At 36.8% G+C, this 20,221-nt stretch overlaps 1 protein-coding gene across 8 annotated transcripts in view; it reads left to right on the top strand.

Moving 5' to 3' along the window:
* The window catches only part of STK3 (serine/threonine kinase 3), a 375,543-nt gene extending 359,847 nt beyond the window's left edge, over positions 1-15,696 (top strand). For all 8 annotated transcript variants that reach the window (XM_072773995.1, XM_072773990.1, XM_072773993.1 and 5 more), the window contains one exon: positions 14,325-15,696. In XM_072773995.1, the coding sequence (XP_072630096.1) occupies positions 14,325-14,483 (159 nt within the window). In that variant the 3' untranslated portion in view covers positions 14,484-15,696. The remainder of the gene's footprint in view (positions 1-14,324) is intronic.
* Positions 15,697-20,221: the final 4,525 nt, after the last annotated feature.

Genomic DNA, 20,221 nt, shown 5'->3' with positions numbered 1-20,221 from the left:
GTTGGAACAAATCATCTTAAGATTTGTGTGGAATCAGAAAGACCCCGAACAGCCAGGGGAATATTAAAAAAGAAAACCATAGTGGGGGCATCACAATGCCAGATTTCAGGTTGTACTACAAGCTGTGGTCATCAAGACAGTGTGGTACTGGCACAAAAACAGACACATAGATCAATGGAACAGAATAGAGAACCCAGAAGTGGACCCTCAACTTTATGGTCAACTAATATTCGATAAAGCAGGAAAGACTATCCACTGGAAAAAAGACAGTCTCTTCAATAAATGTGCTGGGAAAATTGGGCATCCACATGCAGAAGAATGAAACTAGACCACTCTCTTTCACCGTACACAAACATACATTCAAAATCGATGAAAGATCTAAATGTGAGACAAGAATCCATCAAAATCCTAGAGGAGAACACAGGCAACACCCTTTTTGAACTTGACCACAGCAACTTCCTGCAAGATACATCCACGAAGACAAGGGAAACAAAAGCAAAAATGAATTATTGGGACTTCTTCAAGATAAGAAAGCTTCTGCACAGCAAAGGAACCATCAACAAAACTAAAAGACAACCTACAGAATGGGATAAGATATTTGCAAATGACCTATCAGATAAAAGGGCTAGTATCCAAGATCTATCAAGAACTTCTTAAACTCAACAGCAAAGAAACAAACAATCCAATCATGAAATGGGCAAAAGACATGAACAGAAATTTCACCAAAGAAGACCTACACATGGCCAACAAGCACATGAGAAAATGCTCTGCATCACTTGCCATCAGGGAAATACAAATCAAAACCACAATGAGATACCACCTCACACCAGTGAGAATGGGGCAAATTAACAAGGCAGAAAACAACAAATGTTGGAGAGGATGCGGAGAATAGGGAACCCTCTTACACTGTTGGTGGGAATGTGAACTGGTGCAGCCACTCTGGAAAACTGTGTGGAGGTTCCTCAAACAGTTAAAAATAGACCTGCCCTACGACCCAGCAATTGCACTGTTGGGGATTTACCCCAAAGATACAAATGCAATGAAACGCCGGGACACCTGCACCCCGATGTTTCTAGCAGCAATGGCCACGATAGCCAAACTGGGGAAGGAGCCTCGGTGTCCAACGAAAGATGAATGGATAAAGAAGATGTGGTCTATGTATACAATGGAATATTACTCAGCCATTAGAAATGACAAATACCCACCATTTGCTTCAACGTGGATGGAACTGGAGGGTATTATGCTGAGTGAAGTAAGTCAGTCGGAGAAGGACAAACAGTATATGTTCTCATTCATTTGGGGAATATAAATAATAGTGAAAAGGAATATAAGGGAAGGGAGAAGAAATGTGTGGGAAATATCAGAAAGGGAGACAGAACGTAAAGACTGCTAACTCTGGGAAACGAACTAGGGGTGGTAGAAGGGGAGGAGGGCGGGGGGTGGGAGTGAGTGGGTGACGGGCACTGGGGGTTATTCTGTATGTTGGTAAATTGAACACCAATAAAAAATAATAAATAAATAAATAAATAAATAAATAAATAAATAAATAAATAAATAAAAGATGTGGTTTATGTATACAATGGGATGTTACTCAGCCATTAGAAACGACAAATACCCTCCATTTGCTTCGACGTGGATGGAACTGGAGGGTATTATGCTGAGTGAAATAAGTCAATCGGAGAAGGACAAACATTATATGGTCTCATTCATTTGGGGAATATGAAAATTAGGGAAAGGCAATAAAGGGGAATGGAGAGAAAATGAATGAAAATATCAGTGAGGGTGACAAAACATAAGAGACACCTAACTCTGGAAAATGAACAAGGGGTACTGGAAAGGGAGGTGGGCGGGGGTTGGGGTGATGGGGTGATGGGCACTGGGGGGGGCACTTGGCGGGATGAGCACTGGGTGTTATGCTTTATGTTGGCAAATTGAACTCCAATTAATAAAAATTAAAAATGTCCAAAAAGAAAAAAAAATTATCGCAATCTGAGTTTCATGATTTCTGGTTTTCAGCTGAGCTCTATTTTATTTTAAAACTCTTTTTATAGATTTGGCAAAGTAAATTTTGCTACTTTATGGCATGAAACTGGTTACAATTTAAATTGTCAGACTAAGTAGTGTGACATTGCTGCAGTAGAAAATTGTATAAATGGTTGCACTGGGTGATATTAGTAAGAAATCTATCCTTCATTCAGTGCATGTTAGCCAAAAGAGTAAGCTATGATATTTATTATCATTTTGAAGAATTTTTTGACAGAAGCCATTTTTCTAGAAAAGAATGAATTAAAATCAAAATCTACTATCAGGGCAGCCCCAGTGGCGCAGCAGTTTAGCGCCGCCTGCAGCCCAGGGCGTGATCCTGGAGACCCTGGATCAAGTCCTGTATCAGGCTCTCTGCATGGAGCCTGCTTCTCCCTCTGCCTGTGTCTCTGCCTCTCTCTGTGTCTCTATGAATAAATAAATAAAATCTTTATAAAAATAAAATCTATCAGACTTGTGAAATAAACATGTAATGGAGCATGAGACTATCCTGTAGCAGAAATAAATGAAATATGCTGGATAATACCGATTTTTCTTTACTTAAGTTGTCTCCCCTACACACACACACACACACACACACACACTTTTTTTTTAAGAGTTAACAGCTATGTGCTACAATGTTCAAAGGGACTTTTGCTGTTGCCACACATTAGCACGGGGGCACATAGCTGAAGACGGCAGTATGCCCCCCATATTCTGAGGAGAGAATAACTGAAAGCAGACACCTCTCTCCAGAATTTACAAGAGTCCCACCATCTTTCATTCATTTAGTAAATATTTATTAGGTACCTGTTGCAGGTAGTATTCTAGGCACTGGGGATTTGGCTATTGCAAAAGTTCCTATCCTTATGGAATTCATAATCTGGTGGTCTCATGGAAGAAGAAAATACCACTCTTCTTGCTTAGATTAGAGTTGGATGTGGGGGGATGTCTTAGCAAGCAACTGGCTGGGATAGTAGATGCCAGTCTGCTGGTACACCAATTTCTGTTATTGGCTATTGAGCCTGTTATTAGAAATTGGTGGTGTCTACAGGAAAGAGAGACTGGCATCTACTCTCCCAGCCAGCTGCTTGCTAAGCTGATTGAACCTACAGACCCACTGATTTGCTACTAGAGCAGAGCTTGTGAATAAGTTCCTGGGAGTCTGGGGGATATGTTAACATAGACATAAAGAAAAGATATTTGGGGGGGGGGGGATGATGTCTATTTCTCTCCCAAAGAGTTCTGTAGGTAGGAGACTTTAGCAGGTAGAGCCAAGGCCTTCAGGATAACTATAGGCTATGGGGGACTGTGCTTAGAAAGAAGAGATCAGGGGGGCCTCTCCCCTTGGGTCTCTGGGGGCCCTGGAGAATCTAGAGAACAACCTCTGTGGTCTCTCTGACTCTAAAAACAGAGATCAGACATCATAATACTGTCAAGGGGGCTTTCAGGTCAGAGGAGACAATACCCCATCCAGAGACCTGCCCACCTCCAAGAGATGAGAGCACCAGAGTAATACCAGCCACCATATCAGGAAACCTGCACACACCCCTTCTGCACAGACCACCAGTAATCAACCAAACCAGAGACTGAAAGCTCCTTGCACTGAGAAGTAACATGTCTATCACAGGATCCTGGTTTCCTTCCCAACTCCTAGCACTGGAGGAGCTAGACCTTGAAAAGAGATGGAGAGAAGGTTCTAGATGCAGACAGCGTCTCTTCCCACTACAACCTCTTGGTTTCTCTGTGCAAGCTAATAGAAGGAAGGGAGGGAGTTTATAATTTATCGGGGCATAAAACTAAAAGTGACCAGAAATCAGTGAGATCTGCCCAAGATTCCTTAAGAGATGTGTCAGGGAAATCTAGCATAGCACAGCTAAAAGAGTATGATTGGAGAAAAATGAAACTCTTTTAAGTTTATATTATAGTTACATAAAAATTTGCCCAATAAGCTGATTACAGATATATTTTAAGAACTGTTTTCTAAAAATTTATTTTCTTCCAGAACTAGTCGTATAGTTAATTTTTAAAGAAACAATATATATAATCACTTCATTTGTTAATCTCATTTATAGCTTAATCAATGTCTTAAAATATTCCAAGTATTTATCAGAATCACTGAGAGAAGGGTCATCTGCCCCTTAACAGATCTAGAAAGATTTAATTAGTAGTTTGGTTTTGATATGCTCAGATTTTGTTGTGTTGAGCCTAGAATTTTAGAGCTGCTTACAATATAGCAGAGCTATGCATGAATTAACTTTTTCCTGATATTTTTAGCAGGCAAAACTACTACTAGAAACTGAAAAGCATATAAGGAATGGGTGTTCAACTGCTATTGAGGAATGCAACTAAAATTTCATCATTTGTTTTTCCGTATGGATGGCTCAGATCTCTCCAGGTCAGGATAACTGTAGTAGTGCTCATCAGCTCATAGCTCATTGCTAGATCGAAGCTGAACACAACACCAAAGCAATGATGGGGCAGTCTGAGTAGGGCATAAGCAAAGTCCTGCTTCTGTGTCAAGGGGACACATCTTGTTGATTTTGTCATGGCGTATCTGTTATTGAAAAAATTATGGCATTTATCCCACATCACTATGTAGAAATGTGTTTATTTTGCTAGAGAGCTGATTGAATTAAATGCTTAAACCTACATGCATTTATTTTGTAAGGCCAATTATAGCTAAAATACATTAATGACATAAAATATTCTGACAGGAAAGGCAGTATTTTTAATAAAAGTGTTTCCCTATTTTTAATTTATAAATAATCTGTTAGAAACTGTTTCATATGATATCTGGATTTTGAAGTGCTTGTGGTTCTTGGGAGACCTAAGAAACAGCTCTTAGTAGGCTTCAATCCCAAATTATATTAGGGGGTTTGATGTAGTCTGTGAGTGAACATGAACATTCCCAGCTGTGTGACTTCAGGTGGATCACTTGGTCTTTCTGGGTGTCCTGACCTATAAAATAGGGTTGGTAATATCTACCCCATAAGGTAATTGCTAGGATTAAATGACTTAATGCCCAGGACCTAGGACAGTGTCTCACTTTTTGTAAATGATCAGTAGTTGGTACTTCTCTCTTCTCTACTGATACCCACAAGAAATGGTTTTCCCCCTTTTCTTTGGGAATGCAAATAAAATCTAAATGTCTTAAATTTACTCTAGATGCTCTGAGATTAAACAGATGCTTCATGGCATTTTCTAGTTAGAGTCCCAAAATATTAATAGTCATTCAGTCAATCAGCAGAAGATGGGGGCCACTCAGCTCAAACATTACATATAATCCTCCCTCCAGGTAGGTAAATAGCACCTATTTTGGGGAGAAGGCTCTGCCAGTAGATTAATATTAATGCAGCTTTTAAGGGCATGTTTTACAAGGGATTTATAGTGAAGAATTCCAGTTTTATTCTCTAGTATGTCAATTGTCTGAAATTGTCACAATCTTCATTATTTTTGTAAATGTGTATTTTAAATGTATATGTATGCTTTTCTTTAGCAGGCTTTATAGTATTTGGATTGATTTGAGAGCTCTTTTATTTTATTCTGTTCTTCTTGGAGCAGAAATTAAATCAGGAAATGCCTTACTTTTTGATATTTTAAGTGTTTTTAAGTGTCGTACCCATTGTCCCTGTTGTTCAGTTCTTTGGAAGAAGGTCCCTTACCTGTTTAAATATATCTAAACTAATCAGTGGCCTTGACTGATTTTTTGCTAGTACTTTCTTTGGTGTATTTCCTACTTTCATTGTTAACCAAATAAGTGTGGCATTTGTAAAACCAAACCAGATTCTGTTCAACACAGTAAAAATTTGAGCTAAAATGAAATATTAGGGGGGAAAGGAGTATGTTGCTCTAGGCCATAAACAACTCAAAACAGTCTGAGGCATGCACTGGTAAATCTTAAAAAAGTGCTATAGGCAATTCAGCATCAAAATTGCCATAGAAAATTATTGTTGTTAGCCATTCTGTTGATAGTTCATATTGTTAGAATTGCTAGCAGATGGGAAAATAGATGAGTCAGGATACAGTATTAACAATCCATATTTTTTTAATCACAAGCCACTAATAAGGTGTGTAGCATCTGTGAAGTTTATTTAAACAGTTGCTAGGAAGAGTTTGTTTTCCCAGTAAACACAGCAAACCTTGTACAGGATTTTCTTGATTGACTATTTGACTAAATGTGTTAACATTAATATATAAGACTGCTTCATTATGATGGTGTCTTGTTTATTTTGACAGACTGATTATACCAGCAACTTGTAGACCCATTAAGTCTTGAATGTTACCACATTTATGCATTTAAAAACTTTATAATCTTGTTTCTGCTACTTTTTGAGAGTTTTTTAAAACTCTCATGTAATTAGGACTATTTTTGACAAAACAAAATAATATAAAAAAAAATCTAAGTGTTTTCCTCCAAGAGCTCCTAAGACGATATTATTTTGGAAAGTAATTCAGTCTTATCACTTGAATGTGATATCCTAGGTCTTTATATTAGATTGGATATATAAACTTGCAGAAAGTTCTAATGTTAGTGACTACTCTTCCTGACCAGTAACTAGCAGTTTTTCAATGCTTCTCATAGTGTTTAGAAATCATCCTAATGACTAAAAGTTTAAACTATCAAAATTATCAGTTTATAAGACTTAATCTCATTTTCTATCTTCTCATGTCATTGGGTTATGTTGCTGTTTTATGCAAGAGCTAGTTAGTAATTTGCACATCTTTTATTTGGATTTTGTTTCCTTTTTTTTTTTTTTGTTTCCTTTTTTAAGGGATACTGTTAAATATAATTTTTTTGGATATTTACCTGTAATCTTCTTACTCCCAGATGAAATGTGATAATCCAGGACGATTATTAACAAAACGGTCTGCACATTCAAGCTGTCACTTATGTACCAAACTGTACCAATTTTCAGACAAATGTTGACTTCTATTGAAAAGTAGTTTTGACTTTTTCATTTAACTTATAAACAACCTATAAACTACTCATCATTAAATTATTGTTTAGAAGTTGGGATTTTTATTTAGAGTCTGACTTGTTTTAAACAAGAGCTGGGAAATCCTAGTCTACCAACTATCCTGAAACTTAAAGACGATGGTAATTCTACCTTTTGCTAAATTTCTGCAGTTTATTTCATTCTAAAAAAAACTGCTCTATAAAAATGTCATCAAAAAAAAAAAAAAAACAAAAAAAATGTCATCTGCAAGGTTTTCTCTTCACTGTGGACTTCACAGCTGAACACTTACAAACCATTTTCCCTTTCAGCTCAGGTTGAAGACCCTAGAAATTTCTTAGCAGCACACACACCCCCACCCCCATTCGTGATGACTCAAACACTTGGAACACTCTGACAGTGCTAGATTAAAAACATCAAACTTAAAAAACAAAAACAAAAACAAAACATCAAACTTGGTATATAAGAAATAGTGAAAGGGATTATAAGGGACAGGAGGGGAACTGAGTGGGAAAAATCAGAAAGGGAGACAAACTATGAGAGACTACTAACTCTGGGAAATGAACAAAGTGTTGCAGAAGGGGAAGTAGGTGGGGGATGGGGTGATTAGGTGATGGGCACTGAGGAGGGCACGTGATGGGATTAGCACTAGGTGTTATAGTATATGTTGCAAATTGAACATCAATAAAAACAAATTTTAAAAAATATCAAACTTGGTATAATGAAAAAAAAAATACATTGATCTCCATCGAGGTCAGGTCCTATCTCTATCATCATCCAGGTCTGTAACTTTGAACAACCTGGCTCCCATTTTCTCACCAAAAACAAGGAAGCTAAAGTAGGTCATCTCTGAGGTTTACTTTTGCAGTAAGATTCTGCAAGGTTTAACTCATAACCCAACCTTATAGTTTATACTCATGTTAAACAATGCTTTGTTCATATGTTGCAGTGGTGTTTAATAGTCCCAGATTCCAGTGTGTTTCTCAGAGGTCCGTATGATTCAATTTACCTGACCTCAGTTTAAACTCTTTTTATAGAAATTGATTTTATACTGTGCCCTTAATATGTCTTGCCCCCTGATATTTGTCGTTTCAAATGTCCAAGAAAAGCAAAACTTCTTGTGAATAGAAAAACATTGCCTGAGGTAATAAAACCATATTGTTCTGAAAACTCTTCTCCATTTCTCTGTGTATTTGAAGAAGTTCTGTCTTTGCTTTCAGGCCCTTTCTCTTACTGCATGTCAGCTCATTTAGTCACTTAATCAAGTTCTATAATGTTTATAATGATTGTCAAACTACAGTATTCTTTCAGAATGTTAAGACCTGAAAATTTAAGACTCATGGTTAGTTGTGCAAGTTCTGTGTTATCATTAAATTCAAAACCAAGTTTCATTAAATAGAATTAGCCTAGAACATATAAAGGCCATTTCTGGATGAATTACTCATTTTTGTACATTTGTTCACTAAAAACCACAATGTATGCATATCTTGAAATTCTCTTTACTGACTTCACTTACGGAACTTTAAACTGAAAAATGTAGACCAAGATGTGATACTCCAACTCTGGTTTACTCTGAATTTATTTTGAACTTAGTCATCTGACAGATGGCTATGGTAGTTACAGCTGCTTTGAATTCCTTGTATTGTAGAAAGATGGTTCATAAGTAACATTTCTTTGCTATATTTAAAAAAATATAAATTCAAGTTAATTTACCACAAACTCTGTTGACCCACAAACATAACAATTCTAAAGTGATTTCCCTTCGTTTTTTGTGAAGATTTTCAAGAAACCTAATTTTGGTGAATGAAACTTTTGTCACAATAATATTGATAATTCAGGAAGTTCAACTTTTCCTTCTAATATTATCCTCATTAGCTCCCAAAATTGTTTTACTTTGGATTAGTATTCTAAAAGGGTGATAGTGATTGTTTAATATTATAGGATCATTTTTATCATTATGAGTGTCCATAAAATTTTATCTGGTTTGTGACCCTATTTACTACTAAGCCATCAAGCAGTACTGCTCTCCAAGAGATTGGAAAGCTGCTTCTGTCGCATTTTCCTCCCCAAAACATTTTCATGCCTGTGGGAGGTTCAGTAGCTACAGAAATACAGAGTGCTAAATATATGTTATTAGGGCTTAATCATAAGTCAAAACCCAGCCAGAAGTTCATGTCTATAAATCATACCCACTCTATATAAAAAGTAAAAAGTTCTATCAGTTAACTTCACTTTTATTTATTTATTTATTTATTTATTTATTTATTTATTTATTTATTTAATTTATTTATTTTTGTCTAGGTGACACCATAATCTAGTTATTTAGAATCTACTGGTATTTTCCTTCTATTAACAAAATGAGAAGAGCCTCTGATCACAAATGCTGAAGTTTGGGGATGATTTTCTGTTGTTGGACACCATAGTCAAATTGTAAGATGAAGGAGAAAACTTCATTCTGGATAATCCTGTCGTCATCAAGGGCTTCCATTATAGCCTCAATGCTGATGATTCCTTACATCTGTAGCTTTCATCTCTCCCTGAGCTCCAAACCTCCAAATTATACTCCATATCTAACATCTCCACCTCAGTGCTTTGTTCATCTGCCAAACTCAACGAGACTAAAACTCAATTTTATTTACTCCCCTACCTTATTAATGGTGACAATCCCATCACCCTAGCTTGAAGGCAGAGTTACCCTAGCCCTTCCCTCTTCCTGATCTTTCATAATCACTCCACAAAGAAAGCCTTACCAGTTCTGCTTCCCAGTCTCCCAGCTCCCTCCCTTCTCAATCTCCACTTCCTTTCTCCTAGTCCAAGCCTCATCCTCTCTGTTGCAGTCTAGAGACCTATCACAGGCCTTCCTATACCTCCATCTTCCCCCCCATGCCTATCCATTTTCTTTTTTTTTTTTTAATTTATGATAGTTACACAGAGAGAGAGAGGGAGGCAGAGACAGAGGCAGAGGGAGAAGCAGGCTCCATGCACCGGGAGCCCAACGTGGGATTCGATCCGGGGTCTCCGGGATCATGCCCTGGGCCAAAGGCAGGCGCCAAACCGCTGCGCCACCCAGGGATCCCTGCCTATCCATTTTCTATACCTGCTGTTGGATATATTTTTCTATCTCATACGTGATTCTGTCACCAATCATATTCAGAATTATCTAGCATTTCTTTCTTGGCTACGGAAAGTTTGTAGCAGCATGCTTACGGCCATTAGCTCTCCTCCCTGTTTCCTCTCCTGACTCCTGTCCTCCCATGAGTCTGCCCCACATCCCAGTGGCCATCTGCCATCTCCAAGGATGCCAGGCATTTGTGCACCTTACATGTTTCTTCTCATGCTCCTTCCATTTTCCCCTCTTGTTTCCTATCTTCTCAGTGTCCCCATCCTTCAGAGAATTAGCTATGTATAGACGTCTTCCCAGCTAGATTTTAAGTTTTTTGTGGAGGTAGAGTATTTTATTCATCTCTGTACACACAGTGCTTGGTCCATAGAAAATATCAATAAATATTTTAATTAATGAGTACTCAGGATTTCTCTGACAGCATACCTGAAAATACAACTATTTATGTTTCATACATAGGTGTCTGATTTCCTGTAACCTTGACCTTCTAGAGCCACAAATCTGAAATCAGATTATAAGAAAAACACTAGAAACAGGTGTTAACAAAGTTCAGCACTAAAACCATGCTCTTTCTTTCCTAAAACAGTCTCAGGCTTTCTTTAATATATTATTCTTATTTAGTGTAATGCCTTAGAGGATTAATTGCTTTTCTGGTTCCCAACAGATAAATAAGCTTGAAGTAAAGAGAGAATGATATATGTCTAATGAAGGCCATGAAAAGGAGCTGGCAACTTTCTTTCAAATGAAGATAAATAAGCCAAAAAGGGGAGAGAAAATTAACATACAGCACAGATTAGTAATAGAAATTAATGATGGTGATTCATCATCAAGGGAAAGTTGCTTTAGGTCCTGTACTCTCCGCTTTAGAAGGCAACATATTCTGTAAAGTATTTATAAAGAGGGCAGCCCCCGTGGCGCAGCGGTTTAGCGCCGCCTGCAGCCCGGGGTGTGATCCTGGAGACCCGGGATCGAGTCCCGCATCGGGCTCCCTGCCTGGAGCCAGCTTCTCCCTCTGCCTGTGTCTCTGCCTCTCTCTTCGCTCTCTCTGAATGAATAAATAGATAAATCTTTAAAAAAAAAAAAAGTATTTATAAAGATTTTCTCTTCAAAATGGTTAAAGCAAAGTTTTTACCACTTAAAAAACTAAGATTTAGATACTTCATGAACTTACTTATATGGAACACCTAATTCACTAACAATACTACTAATGGTTCTCCAACATCACAGATCTGTTTGTCACAAATTTTACATATTGAAAATATTACAGTTGATTACAGGAGTAAAACTTGCCTTCTATCTCTGAATTCAGTCCACTACTATAATATAATATTTATAAACTTGATAATTTGCCCCAGTTAGGTAGCATAAGATATCTACAGGAATATCTTAATGCAAAACTGTTTGCTTTGTTTGATGTTCTTTCTCCTAATTACTGAGTAACCCATTCCTTTGAGTCTTTTTTTCTGCTTACCTATCTTTATGCCATGATATGTAGCAGTACAGTTTTATAGTTTCTACGTGTGTGTACAGTCTCTAAAGTTTAAATAATTTTTGGAATGTCTAGCATGGAGACATGAAACTCATGCATAAAAATGAATTATGAAATAATAAATGACTAGAATCAAATACTAAATTATATTGTTTAAATTATTAAACAAATTATATTGTTTATAATTAAATATAATTATAAATATAATAATATATATATAAATATAATATATATATAAAATATAATAATATAATTAAATATAATTATAATTATAAATATAATTAAAAAATTATATTGTTTAAATTATTAATGTTATATAGAAATTCAGAGATGGGAAGATTAACATGGGCTGAAAAAGAGACAAAGTGAAATTGGATCTTATGTAGATAGCACCCAAGTGTGTCTTTCCTGGGAAAATATAGCTGTGTGTGGTCTGTATTGGCCCTTCATCTCACCATCACCTGTACATACAGTTTAGAAAGTCCTGAGATCCCCTGTTGGCTTATTCTTTATCCCCCCAGAGACTTGAACATCCTTGACCATCTAACAGATGCATGATTAATATTTGGATTAAAAATTAATGAAGAAGGAATATAATATGCAATACAATGCATTGTATATAAATGCATATGATGGTATGATACAGTAAGCTAGCTTCTTTTCATGATAAGGCATATTTTATATGTATACCAGAATAGGGCATATTTTGTATATATGCCAGAACTTTTCATATACCAAGGCAAGTGGTGCTCACCTTCAGAGTTCTCATCCTGGGAGCCCATTTACATTTTCCCGTAACACTGTCATGCCTATATTTTTGGAAATCCTCTTTTGAATTTCCTTCAGAGCCTGTGACTCATTCTTATCAGTATCCTCAGTGGCAACAAATCTTTTTCAGTTGTGAATAAATTTGATTTTTAGAACCAAGAGTAACTCAGGGACAGATAAGGTGAGTAAAATGGAGGATCAAGCTGAAAAATAACTTTTTTTTGTTAAAATTGACATGTTGACTATAAAGTAATGAGAGCATTTAGTGACTTGACTCATAAAATAACAAAAACAGTTCTCTTAGTAAAACAAAATTTTTTAGCATATTAAAACCAAGTCTGAATTACTCTCATAGAATCTTCTGCTCTAGAGCAGATCGTGACTCCCTGAAGTCCAAACCCTGCTTTGCCTGGCTTGGGACCCCACCAGCCCCCAGTTCTGCAGTGACGTTAGTCCTTCTTCACAATGGCGAGGCTTCCTCCTTGGGCCTTGCTCATTGCTCTGAGACACCGCCCTTTTCAAGGACCAACACAGTCCCTGCTCCCTAAAGGGAATCTGCTCTCCATTGAATTTATAATGAGGCTTCTCTTTTTTGTTGGGAATCTGTTTAAAAAAAAAACACACACACACACAATAATAGATACTCTCCCCAGGAAAATGTATGCATGAACGTGCAGAATTTTGCACCTGCGAAGCTTATTTGTGGGCCTGAGAACCTCTCGCTGTAATCTGTCCCGCATCCAGTAAGGTCTTGTGTCAGGTCCTAAGTGTTTCTAGTTCCTGATCTTTACCCTTCTGACTAATTTGTAAGTTTCTTAAGGCAAGGAAGTAGTTTAGTGCTTCTTTGCTTTCCTTAGAGTATACCTACCAAGATGCTGAGTATGTAGTAGCATTCTGTAAATCACTATCGTCTAACAGACCTTTTAAAACCACCTACCTGCCACCATTGTTTCTGAAGGAGACAAGAGATTTAGGGGTTTTTTTAAGGTTAATAAGATAAAAACCCAAGTGTTAGGTTATATATTTCAGGATATCTTAAAATATGTTTCTCAAGAGATAATCCATATCTTGCTGTTGTGACATACAAATAATTACACTAAAGTTCAGGATGCCACCAATCCCATTATGTGGAATGGATCTCATCCTGCATATATATGAGGCTTCTTTCCTGCTGTTACACAGAAAACCAGTAAAGGATGTGCTGGTCTTGCCTCCAGAAGGCAGTATAATTTAACTAAATCATTATGGTCAAACTATACCATTTAGTCAAATCTTACCATTGTTGTCAAACTAGAATATACATAGTGAAAAATTGATAGGCACTATATCTTCAAATTAGCCAAGCTTATGTCAGAATTTACACATCTTTGTTTACATCAGGCTCAGGATTTTGATTCATAAATTAAAAACCTTATTATATCAAAATGTTTGGGACAAAAGTATTCTAGATAATTTAATTTTCTGATTAACCAGGTAGTTAAAATTTAAACACTTGGTGAAATGCAAGATAGAATGCTTAATTTAACCTGTATTCAATCTTGTCACATTCTTGGGTGATCTCTGCAAATACTCACAATTATGGCGGTGCTCCAGAGCTGGAAAGGATAGGAGAGATTGGAGTAGATATATTCGGAACATATCCTGAATGTCTGTGTGTTGGCACTGGTGGATTTGTCTTTCTGCCTTTTTTTTTAAAAAAAACAAATACTTTTCATCAGCTTATTTTTCTCTCTGCTCTTTCCTAAAAGCAGAGTTTTTTATTGCTTTTGTTGCAAGATTACTTAAGGTTCTTACAAGGTGTGGTATCTTGGTTCTTCAGAGAAGGTATTCCCATTTTAATTGTTGAACTACATTTCAAAGATGATGTAAAGACTGCTGAAATATTCATGCTAAAGCCCATTAGATTTTATCCTATTGTAGATAATTTTGTGTTAATATCTTCTTTTTTTTTTTTTTCTGTTTCTAGTTAAAAAATCTCAGTTTAGAAGAACTGCAGATGCGGTTAAAAGCGCTGGACCCCATGATGGAACGAGAAATAGAAGAGCTTCGTCAAAGATACACTGCAAAAAGACAACCCATTCTGGATGCGATGGATGCGAAGAAAAGAAGGCAGCAAAACTTTTGAGTCTCATTTTTTTTCTGTTTGTTTAACTATTCTGGAGACCAAGAAACCACTAAGAATTGAAGGAATATTCTTACTGTCTTTTTTCTAAATCCCTAAGATTTGTGCTCTACAACTAGGCAGCAGTCCAGAACCGTTGATGGTACATACCTAGTAAATTCCCAAAAGGCAGAAATTACAACTGTAGCCTCTAGGTTTTCATTCTTTAAATAGTGAAAACAACAGAAATGTCTTCCTCTCTAGATCTGTCAGGTGCTCATCAGCGCTAAAACTGTTCTACAACCAACGCTGTGTTTAGAGACCTTGAAAATCTGAAGCTATTGTTTAATTGTACAGCACTGAAGAGCTTTGTGTTACAATCTTCTTTATTCTTATTTCTAGTAGCTTATTTATTGTATCCCCAGGTAAGCTTATTTATTTATGCTGTTTCACTTTGTTTTGTTTTTAAGGACAAGATTAGGATAGCTTTGGTGAAGGGAGGGACGTATTAATAGATGATAATATACAACCAAATTATACTTTCAGCAGGTAGTGATGGGATACATTCCTTGATTTCCAGGATAGTTTTCCAATAGAAGCAAAGCAATAATAGCAATAGTACCCAGATGGGCCCAGACACTTTTTTATACTGAAGCAATAATTCCATTTTTACCTTCTGAAATTTTGTTTAATGTTTTTATTCTCGATGTTTGGTACAAATAGAACTATATATATTTAGGACACACAGGGCTATAATGTTTAAAACCAAAGAAGTCAGTGGAACCCTTGCACAAAGAAGTATGGTAAATATTTTAGAAGAAATAAATCCTTAAGACAAATGTAATTTGTTAATATTGTTTCATGTTTCATTTATTGATCTGTTAGCTGAACTATCAAACTGTCATCAAATCTATTTCTGTAAAATTTGTGCTCAATCGTCACAGGACGTTTTTGTTGATTTCATTCATTTCCTGGGAATTGATAAACATCATGTGCCTGACAATAACAAAATAACAAAAACATTTGTACTGAACTGTGCAAGCCTTGGGGACTATAAAAAAAAAAAAAATGTTAAAAAGAAACTCATTTTTAAGCTGAATGAACATTTGTATGATTGAACTGGGACCAGTCAGTTCCTAAGCTACATATGGCCATCTTGACAGTGTTTGTTCTTTTGTGTGTTTAATTACTATGTGTAAATCATAAAGAAAAATAAATTTTACTGTGCCACCCAGCACATATCATCTCTATGTCTTTTAAGAACTCACCACCTGGATTCTCTCTTTTCCTGGCACGGAAGGTCTGTTCGTGAGGACAGCCTGGCTGATGTAGCCATAACAACTGGGAGCCTCAGGGGCTCAGTGTGGATTCCTCACTGGTGCTCCATGCCCATCCCACATTGGCAAGACACCCTGCTTCTGTCACTCACCCCCAGGACCTCCACCATCTGCAACACTGGTGGTCACGACAGCAAGGGGAGGAGTGCTGACATTGTGACACATGTCAGGGTGGCCACAACCAGTATTCAGAACTAGTCACGTGGCCACTAACTCCCTAATTTCAAGGGAGTGAGGAAAGACAACCTCACCTGTGTGCCCGGAGGGGAGAGAAGGGAGATGCCAGTGGGTTCGTTAATGACTGCCACAGGGGGTAGAGCATCTCTGGAAGCTTTAGTTCTATCTTAAAATGGCAGTTGCACCCCAGGCCATGCCTTGGAGTAATATATATCCCTGCCCTGCTGAGTTCTTATGAATAGTAAATTGTGTGGCTGGATATGAATTATAAGATTACTAAAGTGTAGTGGTGAGTATTGAAAAGTCTCTAAAGGTCATTAACAATGAAGACTGTACAGCATATGCTTGTGCTACATCCTTGTGGAGTCTACTTGGGTCAGCATACTGAGTCAGTCAACTCAAGCACTCTACCCTTTACTTCCCCTTTGTAAAGTGTTCGTCTTTTCGGTAACCTGTCTAATACCTTGCCTAATTTGATGAAATCCAATGACTGACTTGATATCACCCAAGTAAAACCACCTACATGAAATGTCAAGAAACCTATCAAGATGATTTCTCTCCAGTTTGCTAAATTAGAGAATTTATGCAAAATAATTCAATGAGGCCTGTTAACCATTCTTACTAATTCAGTCTCAACAAGAATCCTCCTTTTATTTATTTTTTTTTAATTTTTTTTAAATTTTTATTTATTTATGATAGTCACAGAGAGAGAGAGAGAGAGGCAGAGACACAGGCAGAGGGAGAAGCAGGCTCCATGCACCGGGAGCCTGACGTGGGATTCGATCCCGGGTCTCCAGGATCGCGCCCTGGGCCAAAGGCAGGCGCTAAACCACTGCGCCACCCAGGGATCCCAGAATCCTCCTTTTAATAGTAAACATTGACTGTTCCAATCACATTGTAATTTGTATATAAATACATTTTAAACTCTTGTTATTTTTATTCTTTATACACAAACACATGTATATTTAAGAGAATTAAGAACAGTGAGCATATTTTTATTTTAGAGCCTCAGGAAACTCCGGAATATTTTAGGATAATCTGTTGCAAAACTCTTCCACTCTTTTCTGTCTCTGCCCCCTACCAATAAAAAAAAAAAGAACTCATGGCAAGTTTTGAAGAACCAAAAGCCATGAAAGAATCCTTCGAGTCTAGGTAAGCCTTGATTAGTCATGATGCTAAGGAAAGAGTTTTCTAGTTATTTTAATGAGTTTAAGAAGAAGCCTCTTATTATCTTAACCTTGGCTTCTGAGAACATTCCAAAAATAGGTAAGTGTACTTTCTGCACACCCCCGTCCTTTCATAAATGCAGAATTGTAAATGTAATTGTAGCTAATGAGTGAGGATTTTGTCTTGCTGAAAAGCCAGCATCATTGTATGTAGTCTGTAGATGAGAAGGTTTTTTCTTAGATTTAGATGACTCATTTCTACAGACTTACAATACACTTAGCTTATTTTAGCAGAAATACTTTAATGTTAAAAATATGAGCTAATTTAGCCAATATAATTTGGAGAAGAAAATGTTTTTATTTAAATGGATTTCAAAATAACGTCTACTATGTGGGACACTTATTATTTGTCAGACACTGTGCTGAACATCTTACATACATTACATGCTTTTGTATTTCTTTCCTCTGCTTATTTACGGAATCACATCTCCAAGGTTTAAAAATCACTCTACTCACTGAAGGATATCTAGCTTCTCTAGCAAAAATTATATAATACATTAATAAGATGTTTTTAACTTAGTCACAGGAAATCTTTTCAAATTACTGACACATTAGCATTCAAATAGGAGTGCTATCTTTGTTTCCTATCCTGTATGTTAAAGATTAATTATTAAAACAAATCCTGAAAATACTAATGATATAACACTCTAAATAGAACATCATTTTTTAAAAAAATAATTGGCCCAGCATGGAGCCTGCTTCTCCCTCCTCCTGTGTCTCTGCCTCTCTCTCTCTCTCTCTTTCTCTCTCTCTATCACAAATAATAAATAAATAAATAAATAAATAAATATTTAAAAAAAATAAAAATAATTGGAGTTACATTGCACCACTAAATTATTATCAGGCATAGGCATTAGGTGTTTCATCAAAATGCTATTGGAGTATGAGATACTTTTTTTGGTCCCAACAAAGCCCAAGAATTGGGGATCTAAAGAGAGAACTATTTTTCTTTGCTTTTTGAGCAATTTGATGAGCTGTGGTCTCAAGGATATATATCTTAGTCGGGTAGTCTGGTGCCACTGAATGGTGGCTTATCCTTCAGGGAGTCAGTCAGCTTCTCCCTGTTCCATGTCCACACAAAATACTTGAACCTCAACCAAACATTTCCCTGAGGTGTGGAAAGACCCCAAGAGAGAAAGCAAATGACTGGCTGGATTCTTCCACCAATCTTGGAAAACCAACTTCAAGTCTTCTCACACTGGATCTTATCAGTAGCCAGACTCCATGCCAAACATTTTTTTTTTCACTTGATTAAGCTCTTATAATTCTGATTTTAGGGGTCGTTCCTCTACCTGCAGAACTTTGCCTACCAAGTTACGAATGAACTCCGCCTCCTGGCAGTCAAGACCTGCATCATGCCCCAACTCATCTTATGTTATTGCTTTATTTGAACCCATTCTTCCACCAAACCAGACTTCTTTCAAACTCTATTATAATTATGTGATTTATTATTGGATTATAATGTTTCTGGGAGCAGAGACTTGGTGTTTATTGTCTTGTTTCCCTACATGCCTTCCGGGATGTTAGATGAAATTAGTAGTAAATAAAGTTTCATTGAATACTATTAGCTCAAACAACAAAATTGTCATCATTAGCCATAAAGGCTAATCTTTCTCATTATATCCAGGTAATCATGGTAACAACAATAATACTAGTATCAATTACTTTTTGAGCATCTACTAAGCCACTTTTGATACATTATCTCAAACCTTCATAATAAGATGCGGTCTTTTTCTCAGAAAGAAAGGATAGGAGAGATTAAATGAGGTCACAAAGCTAGTCAATGCCAGCATCTGTCTCCAAAACCTTTGCTTTTTCCACTGGACCATATTGCCTAATATGGTCAGGAGGTCTGACTTTAGAACGTTGGATGGGGTTGCTAAGCCTGCTTGCTGATCTTTTCACTTAAAACTTAGAAGACCATTGTTAGCTGATGTTTCTCCATTTCATGGGACCTATATTTTCTGAAATGGCATCCTTTTTATCTGTAGGGTGAAAAAAAGCAGAGTGCATTAAGTTTCCAAGATGAGTTGTACAAAGATTTGTTTTCCCTCATTATTATATTTGGAGTTCTTGTGCCTTGAAAATCTATGTTTCTTATAAACTGAGACATATTCTAGTCTGGCTTGGATAATGCATGAGTCCTTTGGAGAAACATTAATCAGCATAGTGGAAGGTACATAGCCTCAGAAACTCAATTACCTGGGTTCAAACCCCAACTCTTCCTTTATACTTTTGTTGTCCTGAGCAGGAATAACCATGCAACTAATCCGTGTTTCAATGTCTTCATCTGTAATAACACAGCAGTTGTGAAGATCAAATGTTCTAGTACACGTAAAATATTTAACAAAGTTCTTGGCATATGGCACATAGACATTAGCTTTAAAAATACTTTTAATCCTTTCTGGTTTAGTGTGTTCCTTTTACAAGAATGAAGAAAATTTATTGTGACTTCTGAAGTGCATTAGAGTCTCCTAGAGCCTGGACGTGTGTTCCTTTATGGGCCTGGCCTACTCTCAGGTAGTGATTTGCACTGAAGAGAATAATATTCAATTGTTAAAAATACTTCATTTCTACCTAAAACAAAGTAAGTCATAAGCTAAACATTTCCCTTGCCCCTTTAAGACTTTTTCTATTTTAGAGATATTGTTAAGGGCAACATCTATGGCCACATTTATGAAGACCCATCTGGAAATTTTAGATTTATGCCCTTAATGTTTTGTTTCACAAAAGTTTTAGCATTCTTGGTCCTTCCAAATAGGAGTCATGCAACTGATGGTTTCCCAACATGCTTTGGTCCCAGGAAGCTCAAAATCAAATTGACAGTTAATAGCCTTATGGGATTCTATGATCTGCATACTTCCATTTCCACTATCCTATATTTATAAAAACTGAAAAGATTTTTAAGAAGAAAAAGAAGAGCTGCCTGGGTGGCTCAGCGGTTGAGTATCTATCTGCCTTTGGCTCAGGGAGTGATCCTGGTCCAGGGATCAAGTCGCCCCTCGGGCTCCCTACAGGGAGC

The sequence above is a fragment of the Canis lupus genome, chromosome 14 (genome assembly GCF_048164855.1).
Source record: "Canis lupus baileyi chromosome 14, mCanLup2.hap1, whole genome shotgun sequence".
Classification (NCBI taxonomy): Eukaryota; Metazoa; Chordata; class Mammalia; order Carnivora; family Canidae; genus Canis; species Canis lupus.
This window is presented reverse-complemented; position numbering and strand designations above follow the sequence as displayed.